This window comes from Coffea arabica, chromosome 7e (genome assembly GCF_036785885.1).
Source record: "Coffea arabica cultivar ET-39 chromosome 7e, Coffea Arabica ET-39 HiFi, whole genome shotgun sequence".
NCBI classification, from domain to species: Eukaryota; Viridiplantae; Streptophyta; class Magnoliopsida; order Gentianales; family Rubiaceae; genus Coffea; species Coffea arabica.
This window is the reverse complement of record NC_092323.1, coordinates 8,527,574-8,551,701: the sequence shown is the minus strand read 5'-3', so window position 1 is coordinate 8,551,701 and position 24,128 is coordinate 8,527,574. Positions and strand designations below refer to the sequence as shown.

At 36.6% G+C, this 24,128-nt stretch overlaps 2 protein-coding genes across 5 annotated transcripts; both read right to left on the bottom strand.

Moving 5' to 3' along the window:
- Positions 1–2,025: 2,025 nt before the first annotated feature.
- Positions 2,026–4,750, bottom strand: LOC113698772 (uncharacterized). 2 transcript variants are annotated; one of them, XM_027218717.2, is made up of 7 exons: positions 3,859–4,750; positions 3,537–3,752; positions 3,289–3,423; positions 3,131–3,202; positions 2,821–3,030; positions 2,641–2,741; positions 2,026–2,398 (listed from the first exon to the last, which is right to left on the bottom strand). In XM_027218717.2, exons 1-6 carry the CDS (start codon positions 4,222–4,224, stop codon positions 2,679–2,681), a joined length of 1,062 nt encoding a protein of 353 aa, XP_027074518.2. In that variant the 5' UTR covers positions 4,225–4,750; the 3' UTR covers positions 2,026–2,398; positions 2,641–2,678. The 2 variants fall into 2 exon arrangements, with proteins under 2 accessions (XP_027074518.2, XP_027074519.2); XM_027218718.2 differs by having other exon boundaries at positions 2,641–2,738; positions 3,859–4,749.
- Positions 4,751–12,536: 7,786 nt separating this feature from the next.
- Positions 12,537–18,709, bottom strand: LOC113698724 (U-box domain-containing protein 5). Of its 3 annotated transcripts, XM_027218640.2 has the most exons (7): positions 17,573–18,709; positions 16,828–16,904; positions 16,331–16,516; positions 15,434–15,541; positions 13,962–15,079; positions 12,895–13,576; positions 12,537–12,815 (listed from the first exon to the last, which is right to left on the bottom strand). In XM_027218640.2, exons 2-7 carry the CDS (start codon positions 16,882–16,884, stop codon positions 12,777–12,779), a joined length of 2,190 nt encoding a protein of 729 aa, XP_027074441.2. In that variant the 5' UTR covers positions 16,885–16,904; positions 17,573–18,709; the 3' UTR covers positions 12,537–12,776. The 3 variants fall into 3 exon arrangements, with proteins under 3 accessions (XP_027074441.2, XP_027074439.2, XP_071914923.1); XM_027218638.2 differs by having other exon boundaries at positions 12,537–13,576; positions 17,573–18,706; XM_072058822.1 differs by lacking the exon at positions 15,434–15,541 and having other exon boundaries at positions 12,537–13,576; positions 17,573–18,708.
- Between the last annotated feature and the right edge of the window lie 5,419 nt (positions 18,710–24,128).

Genomic DNA, 24,128 nt, shown 5'->3' with positions numbered 1-24,128 from the left:
ATTCGAAATCGAAAATTCCGAATTTTTTTGTATATTTGGAATTATTTTTGATATATTGTTTGGATACGGTGTTTTTGAAGCTGTTTTTGTTTGTATATTACTGTAGCATTGTAGATGAAAAAATTATTTTTCAAAAAATGCTGAATCCAAACAGAGCAATTGTTGTTGATTTCACAAGAAATGAATTGTGCATTTGCTATGATGGCAAATCTTCTTTACCAGTAACACGGAGCTCTAGCACTGAATATTTTGAACACAAAGACAAACTATTGCACAATATTTTGATAGTGATTTGTTTATAAAATCTCTCACCCATTAATACTGAAGGCTTGGTTTTGGTTAATTATTTTAATTGATTATCGATTCTGGTTTTGAATAATCATTTTTTCCTCGATATTCTTGTTTGATTTTGTATTTAGATTATAAATTTTTTTTAACAATTTAAAAAAGTTAAAATTCACGATTTATCAAAAAGTAATTTTTATTGATTCCGATTATTCTCTATAATCCCTTTTTATAATCAGCTTATACAAAATCTAAACCAAACGAGAACAAAGCCATAATAGGCCCGAGGAAGGGGATTGTTCATTTGTTTGACATATTTGTCGTTGTACGTTGGTTAGCAGACACAAGGAAGGCGAACTCAGCCTGTCAGCCATGACGCGTAGAAGCTGTGTTAAGGAACATGTCCCGAAATTCGTTTGGTAGCCTTGTTTGGATTGCCGGTTTCCGTCGAAAAATTACGTCGTTTTCCGTGATCACATTTCCTTATTACCTTTTTTCCTCACATACATCAAATCGTTACAGTAATTTTTCCATGAAAAATCACGGAAAATGCAATCCAAACGGGATAGCAACTAGCACAAGTCATTTTTACCACTGAGCTTTAGTCCACCGTTTGGACGGTAAGTCAGTAATTCGAACTCTACCTACAGTGAAAAAATTTAAAAGTAGTGTCAGAATACCCTTTTAATCTGGTAGATTTTTATACCTACTAGCCCCTTATACACAGTCTTTTTAGGCTTCCCTCCCTCTAGATAATATTAGGTGAAAAAAATAGGACGTTCTTACATAGTGCTTCATCAGTGTATCTACTATTCATATCAAGAACTTGAGGTGGAAAATCTCAGAGCTCATCGGCTCCTCCATAATAGGTAAGTACAAGTTTTTAATGAATTAATACATTAATAGATACGTGTCCACTCTCCCCATCCCCACCAATGTAAGTTGGCTCTTTTAGCCTTTATACACTAAATTAGGTTATAGAAATGTTCAGATTATCTTAGAAACTAATAATATTAGGTGAAAAAAATAGGACGTTCTTATGTAGTGTTTCATCAGTTTATCTACCATTTATATCAAGAACTTGAGATGAAAAATCTCATAGCTCATCAGCTCCTCCATAATAGGTAAGTACGAGTCTTTAATGAATTAGTACATTAATAGATACGTCTCCAGTCTCCCATCCCCACCCATGTAAAAGTTGGTATTGGTGTTATACAGGCAACAACGCCAGTATTAGGAGGAAAGTGGCCTCAATAAATTTTGTCAATTTTCATCATGTGCAAGTGCAATGATGATGCCATTCTAAAAACCTGTTTCGCAATGGAGAAGGAAGGAACACCTTGTCCGAAATGTTGGCCCTCTCAAGTGGCAGTGGCTCCTCCTCTGTGGTGAGGTCACTATAGCAAGGAAAGCCACTCACAAGCAACCCTTTCAAGTACAACTGCAAATTGGACCACTAAACCATCTTTCCTTTTCATTCACCTCGTCCCCCACCACTTTTGCTTATCCCCAACCCCATCCCCCCTCTGCTTAAAAGTTCCCAACTGTAATTACCTTACCCCTTTCGCCATCCAGCATTATTCTCTCTTTCTTTTCTATGAATTTCTTCTCCGGGGGGACTCTGGCGGAGGGCCAAGCGGTGATGGTTCTTGTGGTGGTGAAATTGCAATTTGGTCTCTCCATCGTATCTTACAGTAGTATAAAGATATGCGCGATAGAAACATGTATGTATACTTGTCATCCAGTGGAACACGATCAAGAATCAGAACTATTATTACAATTATATAAATCAAATCTCACCAGTGGTAGCAAGATTTACTATACAAGCAAATAATCTCCTCTGCAAGCAAAATCGCATTGAATGAGGGGACCAATTTATATAGCTAAATTAGAAGCAAAAAAAAAAAAAAAAAATTTCTCCAACATTCTAGTTAATCTGCTGTCCAAAAAAAAAAAAATTATAGGCACTCCATCTTAAAATCACAGAACTTGAAATCTTGAGGCTTTAAGCCATGTTGCTGATATCTGCTTCGCTGAAATGTACGATAAGAAGCCCTGGCGAAGAAGGTAAGGTACCCTGCCTGCTCCATTGTAGTAGTAATTGCTATCTAGGCTGCAGGTATATCACATAAGATATAATTTTAGCGTTAAGAATATGAATAAACCTCTGAGGAAGAGGATTGATCAATGACAGCGATGTCTATAACTTGCACAGCAATCGTATTTACGACTTCACAAATTTACGCAGCTCCTCGTGATTATAAATGAATATTAGTAATTGATTGCATAAAGCGACTTGCCAATTGCCGTATCCAACAAATCTGACAATTTCACAAAACCTAACTAAATACTCACCCTATACGTAAAGTGAGACCGAAATTGACTGTTTACTCTTAATGATAGCTGACGACATTGTTGTAAAAGCTTTGCCAATCGCTGTCCCAAGTTGGCATCTGCTGCAATTTAACAATGAAGTAGTCATCAGAGTAAGTTCTTGGACAAATTAAGCAGCAAGATTTGAATAAAGTTACTCACGGACAGACTAGAAATTGAATCAAAATATGCTTCCGGAAATGTTAATGAGGATGTTCCGGTTCTCTGTGGCACCATCTGAGCAGGATTGATTGCCATATCAAGCCCTGAACTTGTGGGTTCTTGTTGCCCTTGATTGTACTGTAGTAAGGCTGAATGAACCACTTCTATCGGTGTAGCCGCGGTCGGAAAACTGGCGATGTAAGCAGGAAACTACAATCCCCATAAATAAATGTCAGTTTTACATGTTAAAATCTCTTTACAGCGAAGAAGTATAATACTCAAAAAGTGGAAAGATTAGGCTGATATTAACCTCTTTTGCAAAGATGTTGTCAACGTTAAAGTCTAGCCGCGGATTCAGAGTAGCCAATTTCATTGAAAGGAACTGCAAGGTACAATCAACTGAAGTCATGAACAAGTCTGGCCGATTAACAAAATCAAGAATCTCCATAGTCGAATTCCAGATTTTACCTCAACTTGTTTCTGGAGAGATTGAACGTAATTAATAATTTCATCGAGCATGCCAGCCTTCCCAGTAACTTTGTTACAGCCAGGGACTAAATCTTGTAGACATTTCATCTTCTTACTAATTTTCTCCCTCCTAGCCTGAAATAGACATTTTGTTTAAACGAATTTAGCAAAGTATTTTAGCCTCAATATATGGTAATTCCCAGAACATTGAAGTCTCTGGCAAACTGGTAGAACACTGAGCGACTCACTCTTTCAGCTAAGCTGTGGCTATCAGTGGCCTGACCACGACGCGCTCTGACATGAATGTAATCAGTCTTCTGAACCACCTCTGAAGCCTTGGAATTGGAATTTTCCCTTGAATTTCTCCCTGAATTTTCCTTTTCACTTTTTACGGTAATCCCTGACTGTACTTCCCCTGCTTCTCCTTCGACCCTTTTGTCCTTGCACTCCTCTTCTACATCAAACTGCCAAAAAATAAATAAATCAATCAATCAAGCGCACTAAAAATTACTCCAATAGCATTGGAATATCCGAATTTTGCAAGGTTTGTAGAGTATTTAATTTACCAACCTCTGCTTTCCTTTTCTTGCTGGAAGCAACATGATGAGTTTTAGATGAAGTAGCAGTAACGTTAGAGCAGGATAGTTGATGGTGATCCATTTCCAAATTAGTATTAGTAGTCGTGATTTCGGAACAGGTGAACCCGAAATTGGGGGAATTTTCTTGATGAACTTTCAAGGGATTCACTAAATTCTGGTACTGAAACAGAGGCATTGATGATGTTGTGGGTTGCGAAGAATGCATGTCCTGTTGATGCTGCTGCTGCTGGTAAAGGCGTTGCAACACTGATCTCTGCCTTTCCAGTACGCTCATATCGGCGTTCATGCCGGCAGCGGTGAAGTTCTCCGGTGACGGCGTCTGCAGGCAGTGTAACATAATAAATCAAGGTGGCGCGCAAGTTAGTGAGGAAAGCTGGAAAGGTGGGAAATAATTGATGAGCGCCACAGATGAAATGGTGAATGTGGCCGGGGGGAGGAATTTGTTAGACGGCGTTAAAAAAAATGAATTGCGGGAGGAGTGATTTATAAAGGAGAAGATAAGGGGTGAGATGGGAGGTGGGGACGGAGGGGTTGATATTAAGGAATATATATTTGGATGGTTTGGACAAAATGGTGGGGTTAAGGATTGCGAGGGGTGGGACCGATGGCCAGTGGTTCTGAGGTGCAACTACCATGTGAGAATGTCCGGTGGCTGCTAACGGTAAACGGACTGGTATCGACGGCGTTCTGCACCTTCCAAAGCTCACGGCAGTTTCCAGCCAGGGCTGAGGAAGGGCCAGAAAGACCGAAGAACGCCAGTGCTAGAACACTAGTTTCCAGCCACGGCGGAGGGATGGGCCATAAAGAGTGACCAAAGAACGCCAACGCTAGGCCACTAACGCTCGAGGAAGGGGTTGAACCGAGCTAAGCTTGTTTAAACTTTGAATAGATCCAAGAAAAGTAAACCAAATACTAGTTACTGGTTAATAACATAATTGCAGTCCAAGATCGTTTGGATTGCCTATTTTTCAAAAACTAGCTTTTTAAATATATTATTATAATAATACATAAATAAAAATAATTTAAAAAAATTTCATTCATACAATATATTAAAACCAATTCACAAATATATATAAAAAAATTTTAAAAACTTTTGCAATATTTTTCACTTATCACCATCACCCACCACCTCCTCCCTCTTCATCCCCCTCCTCTCTCTTCCTCTTTCCTCTCCTTCTCTTCCCCTCGTTCCCTCCCCCAACCCTCCCCTTCCCTCTAGATAGAGCTGTTAATCGAGTCGAGTATTTGGTTGCCGAATTCGACTCGAGCTCGTTAGGAAAACGAGCTTTAAAATGTATTTGAACTCGGCTTGTTAAATGTACATGTGGTTCACAAACGAGTCGAGCTCCACGAGCTCGAGCTCGTGCAAATTAACCTTAATAAAAACCTATAATTTTTAATTTTTATAATTTTGATTTCTAAAATGACAAATATACCCTTCATTAACGAGCTCTAACGAGCTACTCGAGTATCAAACGAGCCGAGCTTACTCGACTCGTTTAACTAAACGAGCATGTTTCGAGCTCGAGCTCCACTCGTTAATCAAAATTAACGAGCCGAGCTCGAGGCTTAATGAGTCGAGCTCTAACGAGTTTTTGAATTACTCGATTGACTTAACAGCTCTAACTCTAGATCTAGCTGCGACCAAACAAGGCCTTGACTGCGATCTGGTCAAGAAGGGCAGATCGTGACCAAAAGGTCACAACTTTTTGGTCGTGATTTGGCCACGACCAGATCGAGAAGGGTGGGAGGGAAAGGGAAGAAGAAAGGGGAAGAGGGAGGAAAAGGAGGAAAGAAGGAGTGGAGGCGAAAGGAGTGAGGGGCTGGGGTGGTAGTATTAATTTTTAAAAAATACTCTAAAAATATTTTTTTTTAAAAAGATACACCAAAATATATTCTTAAAATCCCTCCAAAAATATTACAAAAAATAAATATACAATAAAAGTTTTTCATATACACTATTACAGTAAAATATTTCAAAAGCATCACTAAAAACAACTAATCCAAACGGAGGCACAGTTTTAGACTTTTTTTTTTTGGCAATCGCTGTTTTAGATTTGTTTGACTCAATTAGTTTAGTCTCTTATATTTTAATACTTCTCCTTATTGTTTGTATAATGAACTTTGCTCTGATATGCTTCTCCTTCTTTGTATGATAAACTTCGCTTTGATATACTTCTCCTTCTCATCAAGAAAAAAATATAAAAAAAATGATCGATGGTGATCAATCGCTCGGGGAACAGGATCATCCACAATTTTATGTTAATTGTTAACATCTTCATTACGCTAAGTGGAGCCCCATTAGGTTTGTTGCCTAGATTGGCTAAGGACCCACAGTCCATATTGGGAAAGTGGACTCACCAGAAAGAAGAACCCGCGGTTTCCAATTTTGTACATGCCACCTTGAATCCACAATTTGTTTGATGAATTTTTTGAACACCCTTCGGCTTTGTTAAAAACCAATTAGTGAGGAAAAGCCTTCTGCCCTTTTGGACTCCTCCTAATTTTATGACAATAATGTTTGTTACTAACTCGCTCTCAATTTCGTAAAGCCAATTTTCTTAAGAACGCCGGGAATCAGCAGGTTTAATTAGTGGGACAATAAACCCAAAAAAAAATCAAGAAAAAGGTGAGGGGCTGAGGAATTGAAGGAAAACCTTAACACCAAATGGAGATGTAAAAGAGCCTACTTTTTATGGGATGATTGCGGGACCTTGCTGGTCTCATGCCAAGAGGCTTCTACTAAATGCATCTACATGAGAGTAATCAGTGTGCGAATAGCCTTGCAAAGATGAGAGTTGATCTTCAAGATCATTTTGTTTTGTATCCAATTCTATGCTCCATGCTATCCGTAATTCATTTGTAGTGGCCAAGAAATTCATATTTGTATAAATTTAGAAATTAGAAATTATTTCATATTTTGTATAAGATTAGAAATTAACAATTATTTCTTGTTATACTTGGGTATTAGCCAAGTAATGTGGCTTATAAATAGGTATGGGTTGACATACTACAAAGTGACACAAGAATGACATATAGCCTTATACATGGGGTGGGAGAGAGATCTTGCAAAATGAGAGATGGTATACAAGGGTTTTAGTTTCAAGTTGTATTCTTGTATCAAATTTGCTCTCTCATAATGAAGAACATGTTTTCTCTTCGTGGACTAAATTCAATGATGGAGTCGAACCAAGTTAAATCTTGTATGCCATTTATATTTTCATGCATATGATTTATTTGTTATTAAATTGTTACATATTTGATATCTCAATAGTTATTTATTTCGAGTCTACATCCCAACATTTGCCTACCTCAATTTGTAATTGACTCGTAACTTGTTATGCATTATGTTTCTTTCGTACCAAAAAAAAAAAAATCTATCTATCTATTTATTCTATTACCCTATTAAAAAAAAAAGTATGACGAGTTTTGGTGTGTAAGAATGTAAGCAGAAGTTTACCATAATTTTTGTGATGCCAAAATTGCCTTAGACACTAATAACTAGGCAAATTGCATTGTATTTCCTTAATAATTAATAAGAATTATGCTAATAGCTACAAAGAGATAGACCTTGAGTTGTAGTAAATTATATTAAAAAAAACCACCATTTCATTATATATCAATTATGCCAACAATTGCAAGAATGAAAAACATTCCCTTGAGTTATGCTGAATTAAACAGGAAAAAGAACAAATTTTATTTATAAATTATACAAAAATATATATAATGAATCTTAGTGGTTAATAGTATAAGCAAAAAATGATACTATTTTTCGTGATGCCAAAATTACACTCCTCTCTAATAAATGGACAAATTGCATTGCATTTTATTACAAATAAATAATATCAAACATGCTAGCAGTTACAAAAAATGAAAGATTCCTTACTTTTTTATTTATCAAAAAAAGAACAATAAATTTTATTTACAAAATATTTAAGTTTAAAGAGTACTTCAAACATGAAACAAAAATAATAAATTGGTACTATGAGTCTCTTAAAAAATATCATGAGCCTTTTTATTTTTTTTTTCATTTTAGTATGAGTATATTAGTATTGAATAAGAAACTTTAACACAAAATAGGAGATAGAGTTCAAAGATAGGCAAAGAGTTTCATATTGAGAATTTATTTATTTAAATTGCAACAAAAATTAAATTTAATGAACTTTATTAATGGTATTCTTATAACAACTAACAACATTAAATTGCAATTACCGAATATTAAATACACAAATGCCAATCACAATAATAGTGAAACATCCTTTGAGTTATGGTGAATTAAACCTAAAAATATATTTTTTTAATAAAAATCCAATTACAAAGAGTACTTCAAAGGTGAAAAATATATCCATGTTTAGTTTGACTGTTATATAAGAATTAACTTTTTATCCATTGATAATGTAGTGACTTTTTTACATTAATAGTTAATAGTTTTAGATGTTATGTGGCAATGATCTAAATTGGCTAGAGTAAAAAAAAATAAACACTGGTAGTCTATAAAAAGAAATACTCATTATATAATAAATAATCTTAATGGCTTATAATTTTTAATTATATAAACTCTATAATTATAAAGTATGTCATCAATGCCAAATACAAATAGGTTTCATCGAATCAAAACATTTCTCCTCAAAGTTAATGTATTTAAATTCGAACAACAGAATTTCAATATATTTAAATGCTATAATAATTATAATAACGCTACAGATCATTTTACAATCCACCATTAATTAGCCAAAAAATAATTAGAAAAGCTCACTAAAACTAATAAAAAATTCATAGAATGACTTAAAGAGAAAGAACAGATAATTCAAAAAGTTAAAAATTTTAACTCAAATGACATAAAAGAGAACATTTAGGTCATCCAAACTTAACAGAAAGACAAAAACATTGATGTTGTTACAATACAAAACTTTTCTTAGGGCAAAGAATGTTTTATAACTTTTGCATTTGTATTGGTTAGGGCAAACTAAATTCAGAAAAAAGTATAAAAATAATATAAATATTAAATATCACATCTTTTTTGTCTCAATTACATTTATTCCTTCAAAACAATTGATATTCTAAAAATTTTAAGGGAAACAAAAAATCTAAAAGCACTACGTTCACGTGCAAAGCATGTGATCCATTGCTAGTATAAATAAAAGACGGATTTTTAGTCTTCATGCTATTGTCCGGGAACAAAATTAAAGAAATTTCGATATACAAAGCAACCAAACTGCTACTTAATAACTTCTCTTTGAAAATTTTAGTTATCTGTATCCTGTATCGTAGACATGAACAAGTATGAATTCATGAATGATTGTTTGATTTGTTTCTTCTCTTTTGAATCGGTTTAAACGTCAAAAGCAGCATAAGAAAAGGAGCACATGCAATTCCTAAACAAAATTCTTGGTCCCTTTACGCACTCCGTTTTGAAGAGAAAGCACTGCTATACAACACAATATACATACGTGCATCTATCAGCATCAGGATGCAGAACAAGGTTCTCCTTATTGCCCTCCGTCAGAAAATGGTAAAGGAAGGAGAAGCAGAGGAAAGAGGAGAGGGGGGGGGGGGGGGATTGAAGCTAGCTTGCAAGCGCTTGTGGAACAGGGTATCTGTCAACATCATCAGGATATGCACCATCCTTCTTTCCATATACTTCACATGCTATGTTGTGTTTAATTGTGGAGAAGAAAGATGCAAGGGAGGTTTTTGTGGGGACATCAAGAGACAACTAGTATTGTTTGCATAAACAATTCTTTCTGTGTCTGATCTCTGCAGCTAAAATCGCATAGATAAAATTTATCTATCTGTGTCTTTCCAAAAAGAAAAAGAAAAACTATCCGTAGATGGAAACATTTTTATCCAGAACCGCAGCGTTATGGATAAGGAGAAAGAAGTCCCATATTCTCGATGGCTTTTCTTGGATGCATGCATGGATAAATAACACTACTACATTACTATACTAGTGGATGTTGCTGCCTTGGTTGGTCAGTAGCCCCATTCTACTGTTTGTTTAACTCCTGAGAAGCAGTAAAAGAAACAAGAATATGCCAAATAAGAGGCAGCAAGAGACAAAAACTAATAAAAAATCGACAGCATGAAACAATACAAGTTACTAGTAAAAAGATGAAAAGAGTAAAGAAAAATCAAAGATAACAGGATTATGAAAAGAACATCCAGGAGGAGGGGAGGGACAAGATCACATTAATTTGATAAAAGATTGATACAGCAAGTAGATTTAGGGGCCCCAGCAACAGTTAGTTTTGACTAGAACTCTGAATTAATAAATTGAGGAATGATTTTTTTCTTTTTTTTTGAGGATAAGCAATGGGCTGTGTTGGGAGGATCTCATCAACTTCAGTCTTGAGATGGATGTGTTCTTCTGATTGCTTCATGTCTCAATTCTTCCACATACCTAACGCTCATATCATAACTTACTAATAGGCTACCATTCTGCAATCCAGCCCACTCAAACCCCACAAGGCAATGATTCCCATTTCCCACCCCACCATGCATTTGTCTTCCCAGCCAACAAACATTTGACATATTTCGATCAAGTCTGGCTTTTCCAAGTTTAGCCTGGACCTAGGCATTGGATGTGAAGGGAATATCCATAATGAGTTCAAGAATCTTCATCATAGGAAGGTGTATGACCTAAAACTTAATCCCATGATTCCGGAAATGTTCACATAAACATATGGGTTAAAAGTAATGATGATTTGATCGTTCAGTTCTCTTTCAATAATGGGTTAAGATAAACTAAGAAAAATAACCTCCCTGTCCCCCTCCTCAGGGATATACTAGTTAATTAAATTCCAAAAGAGAATGACCCTGTAAGTGGTGCAATTTGCATTAAGGATTTCTTCAAATTAATCATAACTCCACCTGAGCTAGATGGTACTTACAACTGGATATTTTGATTAGTAAGTATAATCTTTCCGTGGCAACCTGGTATCAGTTCATGAAATAATTTTCAAGCGTCAGACACTGTTTTTCTAGTTCAGCCGGAAAACCTGCCAACCTCTTCAGAAGTTGGTTGTCAACTGGTCTAAATGATTCTATCACTTTCTCTTCAAAGATATCGCAAATCAAGGGTTATGAGAGGTAGTAGTCTGTTAGACATGGAAGATCTGTAATCAATGTGTTTCCAACGAGACGATGATATTGGGCTCGAGAAGGAAGCAAGCAAAAGACATGGATAGGGAATTACGGTCCCATGATCTTAAGCATGGGAACAAGGACAAAGGCCCTCTAAAAGCATTAAAAATTTGCTCGGTTAATTTTGACTGCCCTGAGTGGACGCAAACTAAAGTTCAGGGGAAAAGAAGCCACCTGAAAGCATTATAATAGTATTGGCACCAGACATTGCAGTCAAATGACGATATACCAGTTAAATGAATCAATGCTCCAGCCATTTGATCAAAACCTTATACCAGGGCCAGGGGGAATGAATATAGCAAGTTGGTCCTACATGCAGGGGGTTTAGCCCCCCTAGAAGAGCTATTTGAGCAATATGCAGGGTTTTGTAGGCCAAGATCATTGACCTTCAACAGGAGCACCATCAAGTTATACTATTAGTCGAAGACCAGATTGCTTGAGCAATAATAATATGTTTTAGTAGCTCTTTTGCGGTACTCTGAAAGATTTTTATTAATTAGCCTTGCTTTCTTTTCTATGCCAATTGCCACGTTGACTTATTTACCTGGTTTATTTATAAGTTTGTATGTTCTTTTATGATTGTATCCCGAGTTAATTAAGTAATTGATGCCTGAAAAATGAATCAGACGCAATCCCACTGATAAAATTGGATTATTATAGTTGATTGCTTGATGTATAACTTCGCTTGAAGGGGTTTATTTGAGCTAAGTGCGATTCTACTGTCGAGGCATCTGCTAACCGTCCAAAGTTCTTCTCCAACAGCACTTACTCTATTACACCTCTCACAGAAGAAATAAAAAATCAATGTTTTGATTTATAAGAATTTAGCTTTTCACCATGCACAGCATGCAAAAATAGGAAAAGAGATTGGTATGAAGAAACTGAAGAGGAAAAGTGGAAAAAAAATGGTCCGCTGGTCTGAATTTTGGTGTTCACTTGAAACTTTGGAGTTCATTGTATTGGTTCAGATAATTCTTCCCCCATCATTATTAGTCTAAATGGTTTGAAAAACTTCGAAAGTTGTCCCTGAAAGATTTCTTGCTTTGCCGGGCACAAAGAAAGTGATTAACCCTTACAGCTAAGAAATTTTTCGAGGCAGTTTTGTGCACGTACTTGAGGTCATCAACCAAAGTTAGAAACACATAGGAGCCAGTCATGCTAAAAGGATTACATGCTGCAACGCATCAATAAAAGGGGACATATCCTTAAGGTCCATACTCCACCAATATTCTTCTAAACTTCTGCTGCTACTTGATTTCTTAGTTTAATGAATCAAAAAGGACAATCACTTCAGTTGGATATCCTACTAATATAGTCTTTTTAAGTCTAAATAATGCCATTACCAATATGACAAATGCTTTATTCTTTTGAAAAAGGATGCTCAATTTGACAAATGACAAATGAATCGCATATGCCATTACAATGCTTTACACAAATACGCATGTGAAAGGAACTTTACAAACAGGTAATTAGAGATGATTACCATGACATCGGCATTATAAGAAATCGACAAAAGTAGAAGTCTACATCCATCTCATAGATCTGTACATTTATACACAACATATACCAAAAGCCCTGCAGCTATGTTACAAACAGTAGACCTTAGCTACAATTGGATAGCAAACCAGTATTGGTAAAAAATCTTACACAACCACTGGGAATCAACTATATCCATTCTCTAATATATGAATGTTCTCAACCACTCCTACCAACTAACTAGCCTAAAGCAAGAAACATCTTACCTGGTTATATCCAAGAATCTGTTAAAAGTTGAGTCTTGATTGCCTGAGGAAAAAGGACCTGCATATTACTTTTTCTTTCCATGTTTTGAGAACTTCGACATTTTCCCAAAAAATTCTTGTACCTTACTTGAAGATTTCCTTCCTTTGGAATGAGGGCTAGTGTCTCTAATAACGTCATAGCAATCTTCACTTTCACTTACTCCATCACGTAAGAGTCGTAGTAGTTCCACTGACATTGCCTTCCCTTTGTTATTCCCATTGACGGATATAGCAACAAGACCAGGAATTACACCCTCCTCCATGACCAGATCGCAATATTGAATTCGTTGGGAGCACAAAGAAAGAAGAACACCTACTGTATATTCCTGGTCTTCCTGACTGTCACTCTCAAGTAGTTTAGTAAGGGAGGCAATGCAGCCATCAGTCTCAGCTAGAAAAGCTCTGGTATCTTCACTGTCACACAAGTTCTTCAGAATAGCCACACTGTACCCTGCCAGAGCACTATCATCGAAATATGGAACCAACTTGGGGATGAAGTTAGCAGGAACCATTAAGGACCTAATTCTACTCTTTGCTGACAAATTGCACAATATTTTGAGGGCTGGCTCCTGTAGTCCTGATATCTGTTTGTCAAGTATTCTTAGTATATGATGAAGTGCACCAGATGCCGCAATTTCATAATCACAGGGTTGGTGGCAAGATAAAACCTCCAGTACACCAATAGTTTCTTCAGCAACTTCAGTGTCTAGAAAGGAGGCCAACAGTGCATATGTGTCTTCTTCCAAGCATGGTATAGTACTGCTTCTGAAACAAGCGCTCAAAAGGACTTAACATGAGGGAAAAGGAAAATCTAAAACCACATTCATCATCATGCTTGAGGCAAATTGCAATTATGTATTTTTTTTTTTTTATATAATTTGTGACTAGATGTACACCTGTTGTATGTGCATATATCAATTACTAATACTACGCAACAATCGGCATCACATTGCACATATAGAAGTCTTCCTGTGAAAGTTACATATAACCCTCAAGCATGAAAAGCAACAAGCAGCTAACATGTCAGAATCATGCAATTTAATGCAAGAAAATTTTATTTTGAATTTAATGTTGTTCAACTAAGTACAAAACTGATTCTACCAAAAGCAGCTAGCACAGCATTGTTCTCAAGGATTCGCAGATTGATTACCTGCATTTCTTAACAAAAGCTGACAGCAAAAGACATCCAGTTCTCAGAGCTTCCACATCGTGAACGTCATCGGCATCCTTCAGAAATTTTAGAAGTGGTGGAATCAAATTCTCACATGATATTGAGCTACAAGATCGATCTTCATGTTTCCAAAAGCTCTGAATATCTTTGACCACTTTGCACCTGTATTCCCAAGGAAGTGAATCCATTTCATACAGAATCTCCAGATCGATTTCATGTGCGCTTCCAATACACTGAAATCTCACACCATTCGCAATCTGAGCATGAGAAGTAACAGAACCCTGTCCAGCATATGTAGCTCGAATAGATGAGTTGCTGAAATCTATAGGAAGAGCAAGATCATTCACAGAACTGCTCAAGCTGGCAATGGACGTTGATGAAATTTCCAGTGGTTGATACACTGCAGGCATGCTGGGATCAGGTATAGTTACTCCAGCTTTTGCGCACCACTTTGAAATTAGATCCTTCATGACAGTATTTGGAGTCAATGACAAGTGGCTTAACTTTTTTTGAGTCTTTGGACATACATCATGACCTTCATCAAACCACCTCTGAATCCACATCCTTTCAAATGTTAGCCCTGAAGCAATAACAACGGGGTCATACATTAATCTCAACGATAAAGGACATTTGAATTGTTCTGGAATTCCAGGAGTACTCCATGTGTTACTTTGAGCCTCATCAGGTCTATCTAGCAGCCGAGATTCTACTTCAACAGACTGACCAGAAGAGCTTGGCAATGGAATGGATTCTTCATGCTGCATCAATTTTGTTTCCTTTTGCTCTTTCACAATCAACTTCCCGTACTTTTTCAGAAGATGTTGCAAGAATAATAAGATTTTCCTTTTTGGCAGCTCATTTTGCCCGATTTTGTCAAGCAACTTCCTGATGGATCTTGTCTCTATCAAAAGGTCTTTCTGGGAATTGATATGAAGCCTCACTGTAGCACCTTGGATAGCCTTAAATGCAGTTTCTTCTGTTGAATCTGTTGGAGATCTATACTGATTAATCAACTCCCACAAAACCTTTCCTGCCTCCTCCTCTGAAGGGTCTAAGCTAAATGCCACAACTCTTAGATCAGAAATTATTTTCGAAATCTGCAGATAACAATTCCCATGAATGTCAAAAATCCCAGTTTTACCTAGTTAAGGACCAAAGTGAGAAAAGAAAACAGAAAGAGTGACAAGATTGAGAGACCAGAAGATTCAATCAAAGCGATTTTACAGTCAGTACGAAAAAAATGCAGGCTTAGCCCTCAACAAAAGAAAAGAAAGCTGTATACTTTAGTAGGCATAAACCAATCAAACAGCTCACAGAGTCCATACTAATCAACATGCTTTTCCAGAAAAAGCCATCCTTCATCAATCAAAATGGTAATTATTCAAGAGGCTACCATGCAATTGAAAACCTAGACATGAAATATCTTAAACTATAAAGTGTTCTTGTCTAACCTCTGCAGCAAGCATTACAGGGACCATATTTTGCAACTGGCTTAAACTTTGCTCAAGCAGATTCGTTGACTTTTGGCATCTTGTCAATATAGTATCTCCTGTTAGTGCCTGAAATCAGTATTGAAATGAAAATGTAAAGTAAATTCCTTACCATTTCTCAGACTTGTCTGTTTGAGCTGTATCCATGTACATATGCGTTTCCTAAAACCAAGTACTAAAGGCAACAAAAGTATCCAAAAAACATAACTAATTACACTGAGAGACATAAAGTGTTTTTGACCCTGTAGTCATAAGAGTTTGCTGCTATAGACACCAAGTTTTTCATTTCATTTGTTCTTCAATGTTCATTCTCTGTCTTTATGTTGCCTGCATTCTTTATTAAGTATCAAGAACAATCTAATGATACAGATATCAAAACCACTGAAGAATATGCACATGGGAGAAGTCGTTTATTGGGATCATTTAACTGCATTAGGCCAGGTCTTTCCAAACAAAGTGAAGTTTTTTAGAGGTATAAGTACAATATAAGAGACAAAAGAATTGAGGAGAAGTGGCTAGAGAACGAAAATTTGACAAGCTACAAGTGGACGATTGAATGAGAAGAAAGAAAATGGTATGCTAAAGCAACTCAGGAACTAATAACACAGAACTTGGTTAAGCTACAACGTGTTATAAGGAAATTGAATCACATTGTCCATTAGCTTTTTCCTAACATTCTTCGTCTACAGCAAGAATCTTAACTTGACCATGTGAACTTCACAAAAGTACTCAAAGCACTGATGCAGTTTTTTTTTTCTTTTATTTCAAGAAATTGAGCAAATCTCATTCAGCTGCAATATGTTGAAACAAATCTGATAAATTAAGATTCCCACCATGAAGTAATTATAAGTCACTTACCAGGTAGAGCTTGCTGGACTCACTGCAATGCTGAAGCAACAGCTTGGCTTTACCAATTGCTCTGTTCAATAAGCAAAGTGCCCCTATTCCTGTTGAGCACCCAGGCCGGGCTTCTTCTGTTTCTGGAAGTATTTTCGAAACGCTATTTATCAATTTTATTAACTCTGCGCACATGAGACGATGCACCTGGATAGTAGGACAATAAAATATTAACTCCAACTGAGCGTAGATTAGGTAGAAGGAATGGAAAGGAAATCGAGAACTGGCAACTCTAGCAATAATTACGCTTGGAGAATCAATTGATGTCCCTCATGACCAGAAAAAAGAAGAAATGCAGCATAATAATACCAATCAAATTGCAGAATAAATCCACTGCATCCTTTCCAAAAGGAAAAGATATCCATGTTAAGTGTTAGCTTTCATCTGCTAGTGTATTAGCATCATTGCCCTTGAAACCTATCAGAACAGTATGATATTTTAGGTACATGCATCCATACCTTTATGTCATTCAGAGATGGCAGAGCTTCTGTAACTTCGAAAACATCACTCCCCATAAGTCAACAGAAACTCAAACCTGCAAGTAGTAAATTGCCAAGCATGTGAACATCAATATGTGAGGAAATGCTGACAATTGCACTCAGATGCAGTAAAGATGGCAAACAATGGAGAAAGTGGATTTATTGAGAAAAGCAGTTTAAAACCTCATATTTACAAGATCAGATGACAAAAATAGGCACATCCATTTCGGATGGCAGCTTCATACCTCAGACCAACAAGAGTTTATCACTTAACCATACAATCAAACAAGAGAGATGTTTTTGATCTTATGTCTAGAAACAGAACTAACAAGCTATAAGATCTATATTATACATAAAGGCTTTCAAATTCATTTGCTTTGCAGCAAATAGATACGAAGTGATTTTTACAAATTCTGCTGAGTAGTGGCAGGCGGATTAACTGACATAAGAAATCCATACTGAAGCAATATGTGAAAGTAAGTATTCAATTTCCCCTTCTAAGTAACATAATTTTTCCCAACAAATTTGTTATCGTTAATTATAAACTCCCACAATTAAGAACAAAAAGCGTGTTAGCGAATTAACAAATGATAAGACATCAATACAGGCAGTCAAAATGTAAACATCAGAATAAGTGGATTATCTGTTGTTTTAGGAAGGAAGGGTACAGACAGGGGAATCATTTTAAAAATAGGGGTCTGAAGGAAGCAAAGAAAACACATACCAAGGAAAATGGCTGAACAAGAAAAGTTTCTATCTCTGGTTGTTGGTTAACAGGAACAGCAAGTTCAACACAAGAAGGAAACTGGCTTTGTCCAACAGAATGATCCAATACACGGACATTCGACACCACCAGAGACTAATTGTGCAAACTAAGCACGACCCACTTCACCGAAACCTCAAAATTCACCATCAAACCCCCACGCTCAGACAAAGACTTAAGCTTTAAGGAAAAACTTCTTGGTACTCCCCACTGAGATTTAGCAAATTCCTTGCTTCCTTCCTTCACTAGAACAAAATCTCAGTTCATAATTCTGATTTCTCTGAAGGACAATCTTTTCTATTACAACATACACCGGAAGAAATCCCTCTTCCTTCTGACACAAGCGTAGAACGAATCCCCACAAACCAAAATACCTAACAAAAAAAGCAGAGGCCTAACCAAACTCACCCTTTAGCTTCCCCCTTTTCCAGAAGCCGCTAAGATTAAAAACCAATGAAGATAAATGATAGCTCCCAACTCCAAAAGACTAGTAAGAGCCAAGTCTAACCATCCCACATGGGAAGATAAAAAAAGGTGACAAGATTTTATTTTTATGCTTCAAGAAGACTACAATAGTCCAGAATTCATGGGTCATGGGAGAAAAAGGATGGTGACGATCATAAAGATGTAGGTCTCCTGTCCTGTCCTCTTCTCTCCTCTTTCTACGCTCCTACCCCCTTTCTCTCGAGTAAATGAAGAGAAATTGAGAAAGCAAAAGAAAGGACAAAGAAGTATCTGGTTCACCCATTAGAGCAAAAGAACAGGAGTTTCAGTCCAGCAGCCTCTCTTGATTTTTCTTGAATCCAATTTTTGAGAATGATAAAAGTTGGAGGACGTCCTCACTTCTTATCCCTCACTAGAAATATATTGTTAAAAATTGCATCTTTCTAAATTTGTTGAACCAAAGGTTTATAAATGGCCTTACCAACTACAGATGACGAGACAAAGCAGACTACTTCATCATCTGCTAAATTATTGGTTGTTTGGTTCCACTTTTCTAACCAAAAACCGATACAAATTGAGCTCATGATTGGTCCATGGAAATATTTATCACAACGTTACAATTTCAAAGAAGGATTTGTGGAATGAGTCAATTTTCAAATTTTGTTGCTAGTTCCACGGGATATTGGGAATCTGGATAAAGACATAAGAAGCATGCTTTTCTTCTTGTAAGTCTCTTTCTTTCGTTAACTTATTGTATTCTTTGCAGTAAAACAGTAAAAGAAAATCTCGAAACTTATTTTCCTAGGCGATCACTTGTACAAATGTTTGTTTTATGTAGCATACATGGATTCATGACAAATAAATTTTTCATTCACATTTCAGGTTATTTTGTTGTACGCATGTCACGAATTCATAGTTATTAGTATAAAAAAATACATAAAAAAATTAATGCATAGTTTTCACTTTTCACCATTTTTATTTTCTTCTTTTCCATGCCTTGAAGAATTTATTGGGTGAAGCTATAAATAGAATATATATTTTGATCATAAATGCTATTAATAGAATATTACATCTAATAAAAGACTAGCATTTGATTTGGTTCGAGTGTTACTCGCTGTTGTTCTATTGTTACACCTTGTACAGATGATATTACACCGTGTGCAAATAGTATTACACCTTTCGGAACCGTTCGAGCCCCGGATCCAAATATGAACCAAGATACGAAACAAGTGGGGAACAAGTTCCATTAGTAATCATTTGGGAAGGATTCATCAATTAATTAAATTGCCAAGAAAGCAATTGTAATTTTTTCCTTGCAGAAAAATAAATCCCAGCTTATTGAACCAAGTTGAATATTAGGCCAAAAAATAACTAGAACAATTCTTTTTTTTTTTTTGGCAAAAAAGAGTTAGAACTTATGTATTTATAATAAATTAAATTACTCAAATTCTCCTTTAACGGGTAAGGAATGGAATAGAGTGACTCCATCGAAGGAATTGACGATTAAAACTTATTCTTTTTTGGGGTAACCACTTAAGAGGCATTTAGCTCCAAGTAATTACTATATCCTTTCGTAGCAGTTCCATGCATTATACTCTGATTGGGCCATAACTCACATCTGCCTAATATTTCAGTTTCAAGAAAAGAAAAACAAAAGTGGAACTCGTTTCGTAGCAGTTCCATGCATTAATACTCTGATTGGGCCATAACTCACATCTGCCTAATATTTCAGTTTCAAGAAAAGAAAAGAAAAGAAAAACAAAAGTGGAATAAGAATAAATATCTACTTAAATACCAAAAAAAAAAAGAAGAAGAAATTTCGATGTGACTGCGGGGGCTATACGAACTACGAATAGCCGAGCCAAAAAGAAAAGAAAAAGCTCAAGATCATGACAAATCATCTCATAGACTTATATGCCCACCACATCTAATCCGGGACCTCTGATTTTTATCCAACTTCTCCGTCAGCCAAGATGAACATGTCCAAATTTTAATCGAACCCGAGTCCACTTTCTCACGTATTTGACTTAAGATTAAAAAAAAATTATTTTACTGAACATATTTCATAGCAAGGTTAATCGTAATAAATTAGCAATAAATAAAAGTTCAATCATACCAGTGAAATTGATCTGTCAGTACATTAACAATAAGTAGTTTTTTTTTTTTTTGGGGTTGAGATTAACAGTAAATAGTGATTAATTAACTGTGTTTGCCAACGATGGTGGCGGTGGTTCCAGGTTAATATTTGACCAAGTTCAGTTCCTTTTTTCCTGTTTAATTTTTAATTTATTTTTTGGGGGTGGACGGCAGATATGAGAGAACCCTTTTTATTTGAGCAAATTATCTGGTTGGCCATTAAACTTTTACCATCGTTCAGTTTTGGTCACTCAACTATTAAAAGTCTGGTTTTGACCATTGAAATATATAAAGTTAAGACGCGAGGCCATTCTGTTATATTTGGCCGTTAAGTTTACCAATATGTCTGTTTGCACGATTTTCAAGATAAAAATTAGGGTCAATTTAGGAAGTTCAAAATCTTCTCTCAAAAATTGTCCCTCTTCCTCCTCCTCCTCATCAAATCTTCGTCAGACCCTTTTCATCCTCAAATCTTCCCTTCACCGTTTCATTACTCTCTCCGTCAGTTTCCACCGACTTCGTTGCTGAATCAATAATTGAAATCTTCCTATAATCTCCACTCATTTTATCATTCATATTTATACTTCAGCGGCTCCTTCCCGGACAAAAGCTCCAAAATCACACTCCAAAAGCGTATATGTCAAACTTCTGCGTCGCCAAGCCGGTGGACTTAAACTCCGGCAACAGTATCCTCTCACTCCTTCAAATTACCTACCCCCATTCCCCGACCTCCGCAGCTCCGGCAATTCCTCTTTCGTTATCTCACCTCCATCATATCTCTTCGTCTCGGAGCATAGCTCGGCGGCTCCGAATGGCAAATTCGGGCATTCAAGGAAGGCTCAGTGATAATAATTCCACTGCTCTTCACGTACTGGTGGCCCAAACTTATGCTATATCTGGCTGCGGTGTGGATATAATTCAAGCCGTAAGCTAAATCCATGGCGATTTGCATTCGCGACATCCAGGTTGAAAGAAAGGTGAAATCAGGGTTTCTTGGATTTCAGAGACAAGTAGAAAGATTGGAGCCGCTGATAAATTTGTAAACTAAGTAAATGTGATTATTTGAAATGGAAGCTCCGAGGAGCTTGATTAAGCATTTATGTGGCTTTTACAAATAAACAATAATTTGGATTTGAGTCAGATTCGTGGATTGTTTGATGGATTTTCCGTTGGAAAATAATGACATCCTTTCCGTTGAGCTCGCAGCACCAGGACTGGGAGGAGGAGGAGGAAGTGGAGTAGCGTTTGGCGAGAAAATTGTTGGCGACAGAACAGATTTCGGAGAAATCATAAATATAGGCGTGTTCCAGGAGGGAGAGATGGAGGCTGGAGAGGGATGTACGGCTTGAAGCGGAGGTGCCGCTGGTGGAGGAACTGGAGGAAGGAAGTTTAGCGAATGGAGAATTTAGGGACGGGCAGCAGGGAGATTGGGTTGCTTGAGGGGAGGTTCTGGGTTTGGTCTTGATGCCTGCGGTGGATGAAAAGGGTCTGACGAAGATTTGAGGAGGGGGAGGAGGAAGAGGAACAATTTTTGAGAGAAGATGTTGAACTTCCTAAATTGACCCTAACTTTTATCTTGAAAATCGTGCAAACAGACATATTGGTAAACTTAACGGCCAAATATAACAGAATGGCCTCGCGTCTTAACTTTATATATTTCAATGGTCAAAACCAGACTTTTAATAGTTGAGTGACTAAAACTGAACGATGGCAAAAGTTTAATGACCAACCGGATAATTTCTTTGGCCAAGAAGTTGATTATTGCAATCGCAATATAGGGACGCTCTACCGGAAGGGGAGGATGAAGCAAACCTAAATGCTTGGAAAATGGCAGCATTAGCCAAAAACAAAAAAAAAAAAATTTCACTCACTAACTAAGTGCCGCTACCGTTAGGTCATTTCCTTATTCTCTCTTTGACAGTGCAGGTGTTAACTTAGTAGGTGGTGGGATGATTTTTGGATTGTTGGTATTTTACTCCAAAGAAAAAATCCCCAAGTATGCAGTTTTCCCTTCAAGAAAAACTTTGTTTGACGAATTCTCCAAGATGCTCTCTTCCCCTCAATGCAGGCCACTAAATTCATGCAGTGCTTGTCCGTATCCCCAAAAGTAAGTTTCAATTAATTTGGCCCTGGTGGTAATGATAGTTACATATATGACTGCGTACTATAATAAAGTTCATGTCATGCACAATGGGTCGTTTTTTGTATTTGTCCGAGGCAGAATTAAGTGAGATTGATACATTCGTTTAGTATTTCAACGGCAAGGACCACTAAGTAAGCAGGAGTATTAATTATACATACGTCTGATACAAGTATATTAGCAGTATTGTTCCTTCATGTCGTTTTTCACACTTATTGTCTACTTGCGTGTGTTGGAAGAACATCATCAATTTTGGCGATATCCCCTGCTTCGCGGTTGAGTTGAGGGATCTTCCATTCTCCACTGGTGATCATGGTTTCTGGTGGACTTCACAAAGTTTGATTTATTAATTGATCTATTAGAATCATGGTTCAAAGACCCGGTCGAGTCTGAGACGATTCGGCCAAGTCGTTACCGTCTCGGGTCCTCCCGATACGACATCGGGATGATACGATTCCGAGATATTTGGCTTGTGAGACGTTACCGTGAATGGTTGAAACGGTTGAATCACACCGAATCATTCCGAACCATCACGAGTCAACTTGAATTATTATTATTTTTACTAATTTTTAATTATCATATTTTTTATAATTTTTAAAATATTAAATATTTCAAATTTTTGTGTCTCGCTGAAACCGCGACCGATATGGAACGGTCCGAGCCGCCAGCATAACTACGATGCGACTTTGAATCATGATTAGAATTATGGCTGCTCACGAATCGAGCCGTTCACGATCGGATACGAGCTCGACTCGAGCTCGGTCAATATCGAACTCAAGTCGAGTTCGAGCTCAAAAACATTAAGTTCGTTGGCTCGCGAGCTCAATTATATATATATATTTTTTATTTTTTATTTTAATAGTAAAATTACATATATATCCCAATATTTTATTATTTGTTAAAAAAATAATTATTTTATTCATTTTTAAAAATAAAATAATTATTTTTTATTTTTTAAGCTTGAGTTCGACTCGAATTTGAGTTGGGCTCGATCTCGACCTTGACATTTTGAGCTCATCGAGTTTGAGCTCGAATTTGAGTTTCATGAAATTAACTGGAAGCTCGACTCGATAAGTTTAAAGTTCGTCTCGACTCGGCTCGTTTGCACTCCTAATTAGAATAGACAATTCAGCGTCGGTGTTTTGCTTAAATGGTTACTACAACTACAATGATTATGTTATTAATAATTTAGAGTTAGTTGAGTAACAGTAATGAGTCGTTTACGACGACCTCCAAAAGACAATTAAAATCTTGTTAGAATTAGACCAGGGCAGAAAGAAAGGAAGAAACGTCCAACCAGCTGCACCAAACTTCCCGAGCCTGCATGGAAATTTTCATGCAGAATCTCCGTGTATTTTCTCTTCTGGAGGCAGGCTGCCGCGGCTAATCTTTTTTCGATCCGTTGAATCATTGACCAAAAAACAGCCGTCTTTAGACTTTTAACTTTTGACCGATGTCAAAAGTATTCAACCGAACGTGAAACAAAGACAAACACTCTTCAGATAATACGACACAAGACTCTGTGGAAATTTCACCCTATGCCTGTGGGGCTTGAGACAATAGGCAAGCATGACGAATCAGATAACGCTCCGAGGACTACTAAAATGTCAATGTTGGATTTTGCTACCTATTGTGTGTTCACATTCAGTCAGAGGTCTTGGTCAATTGTTTCATAAGGAAATATATATTCTAAAAAGATGGTTCTTTTTTTTAAAATTTTTTTTTTCAAATACAATGCTATAGTAATATATAATAATTCAAAAAAATTCCATTCATACAACATATTAAATATTTTAA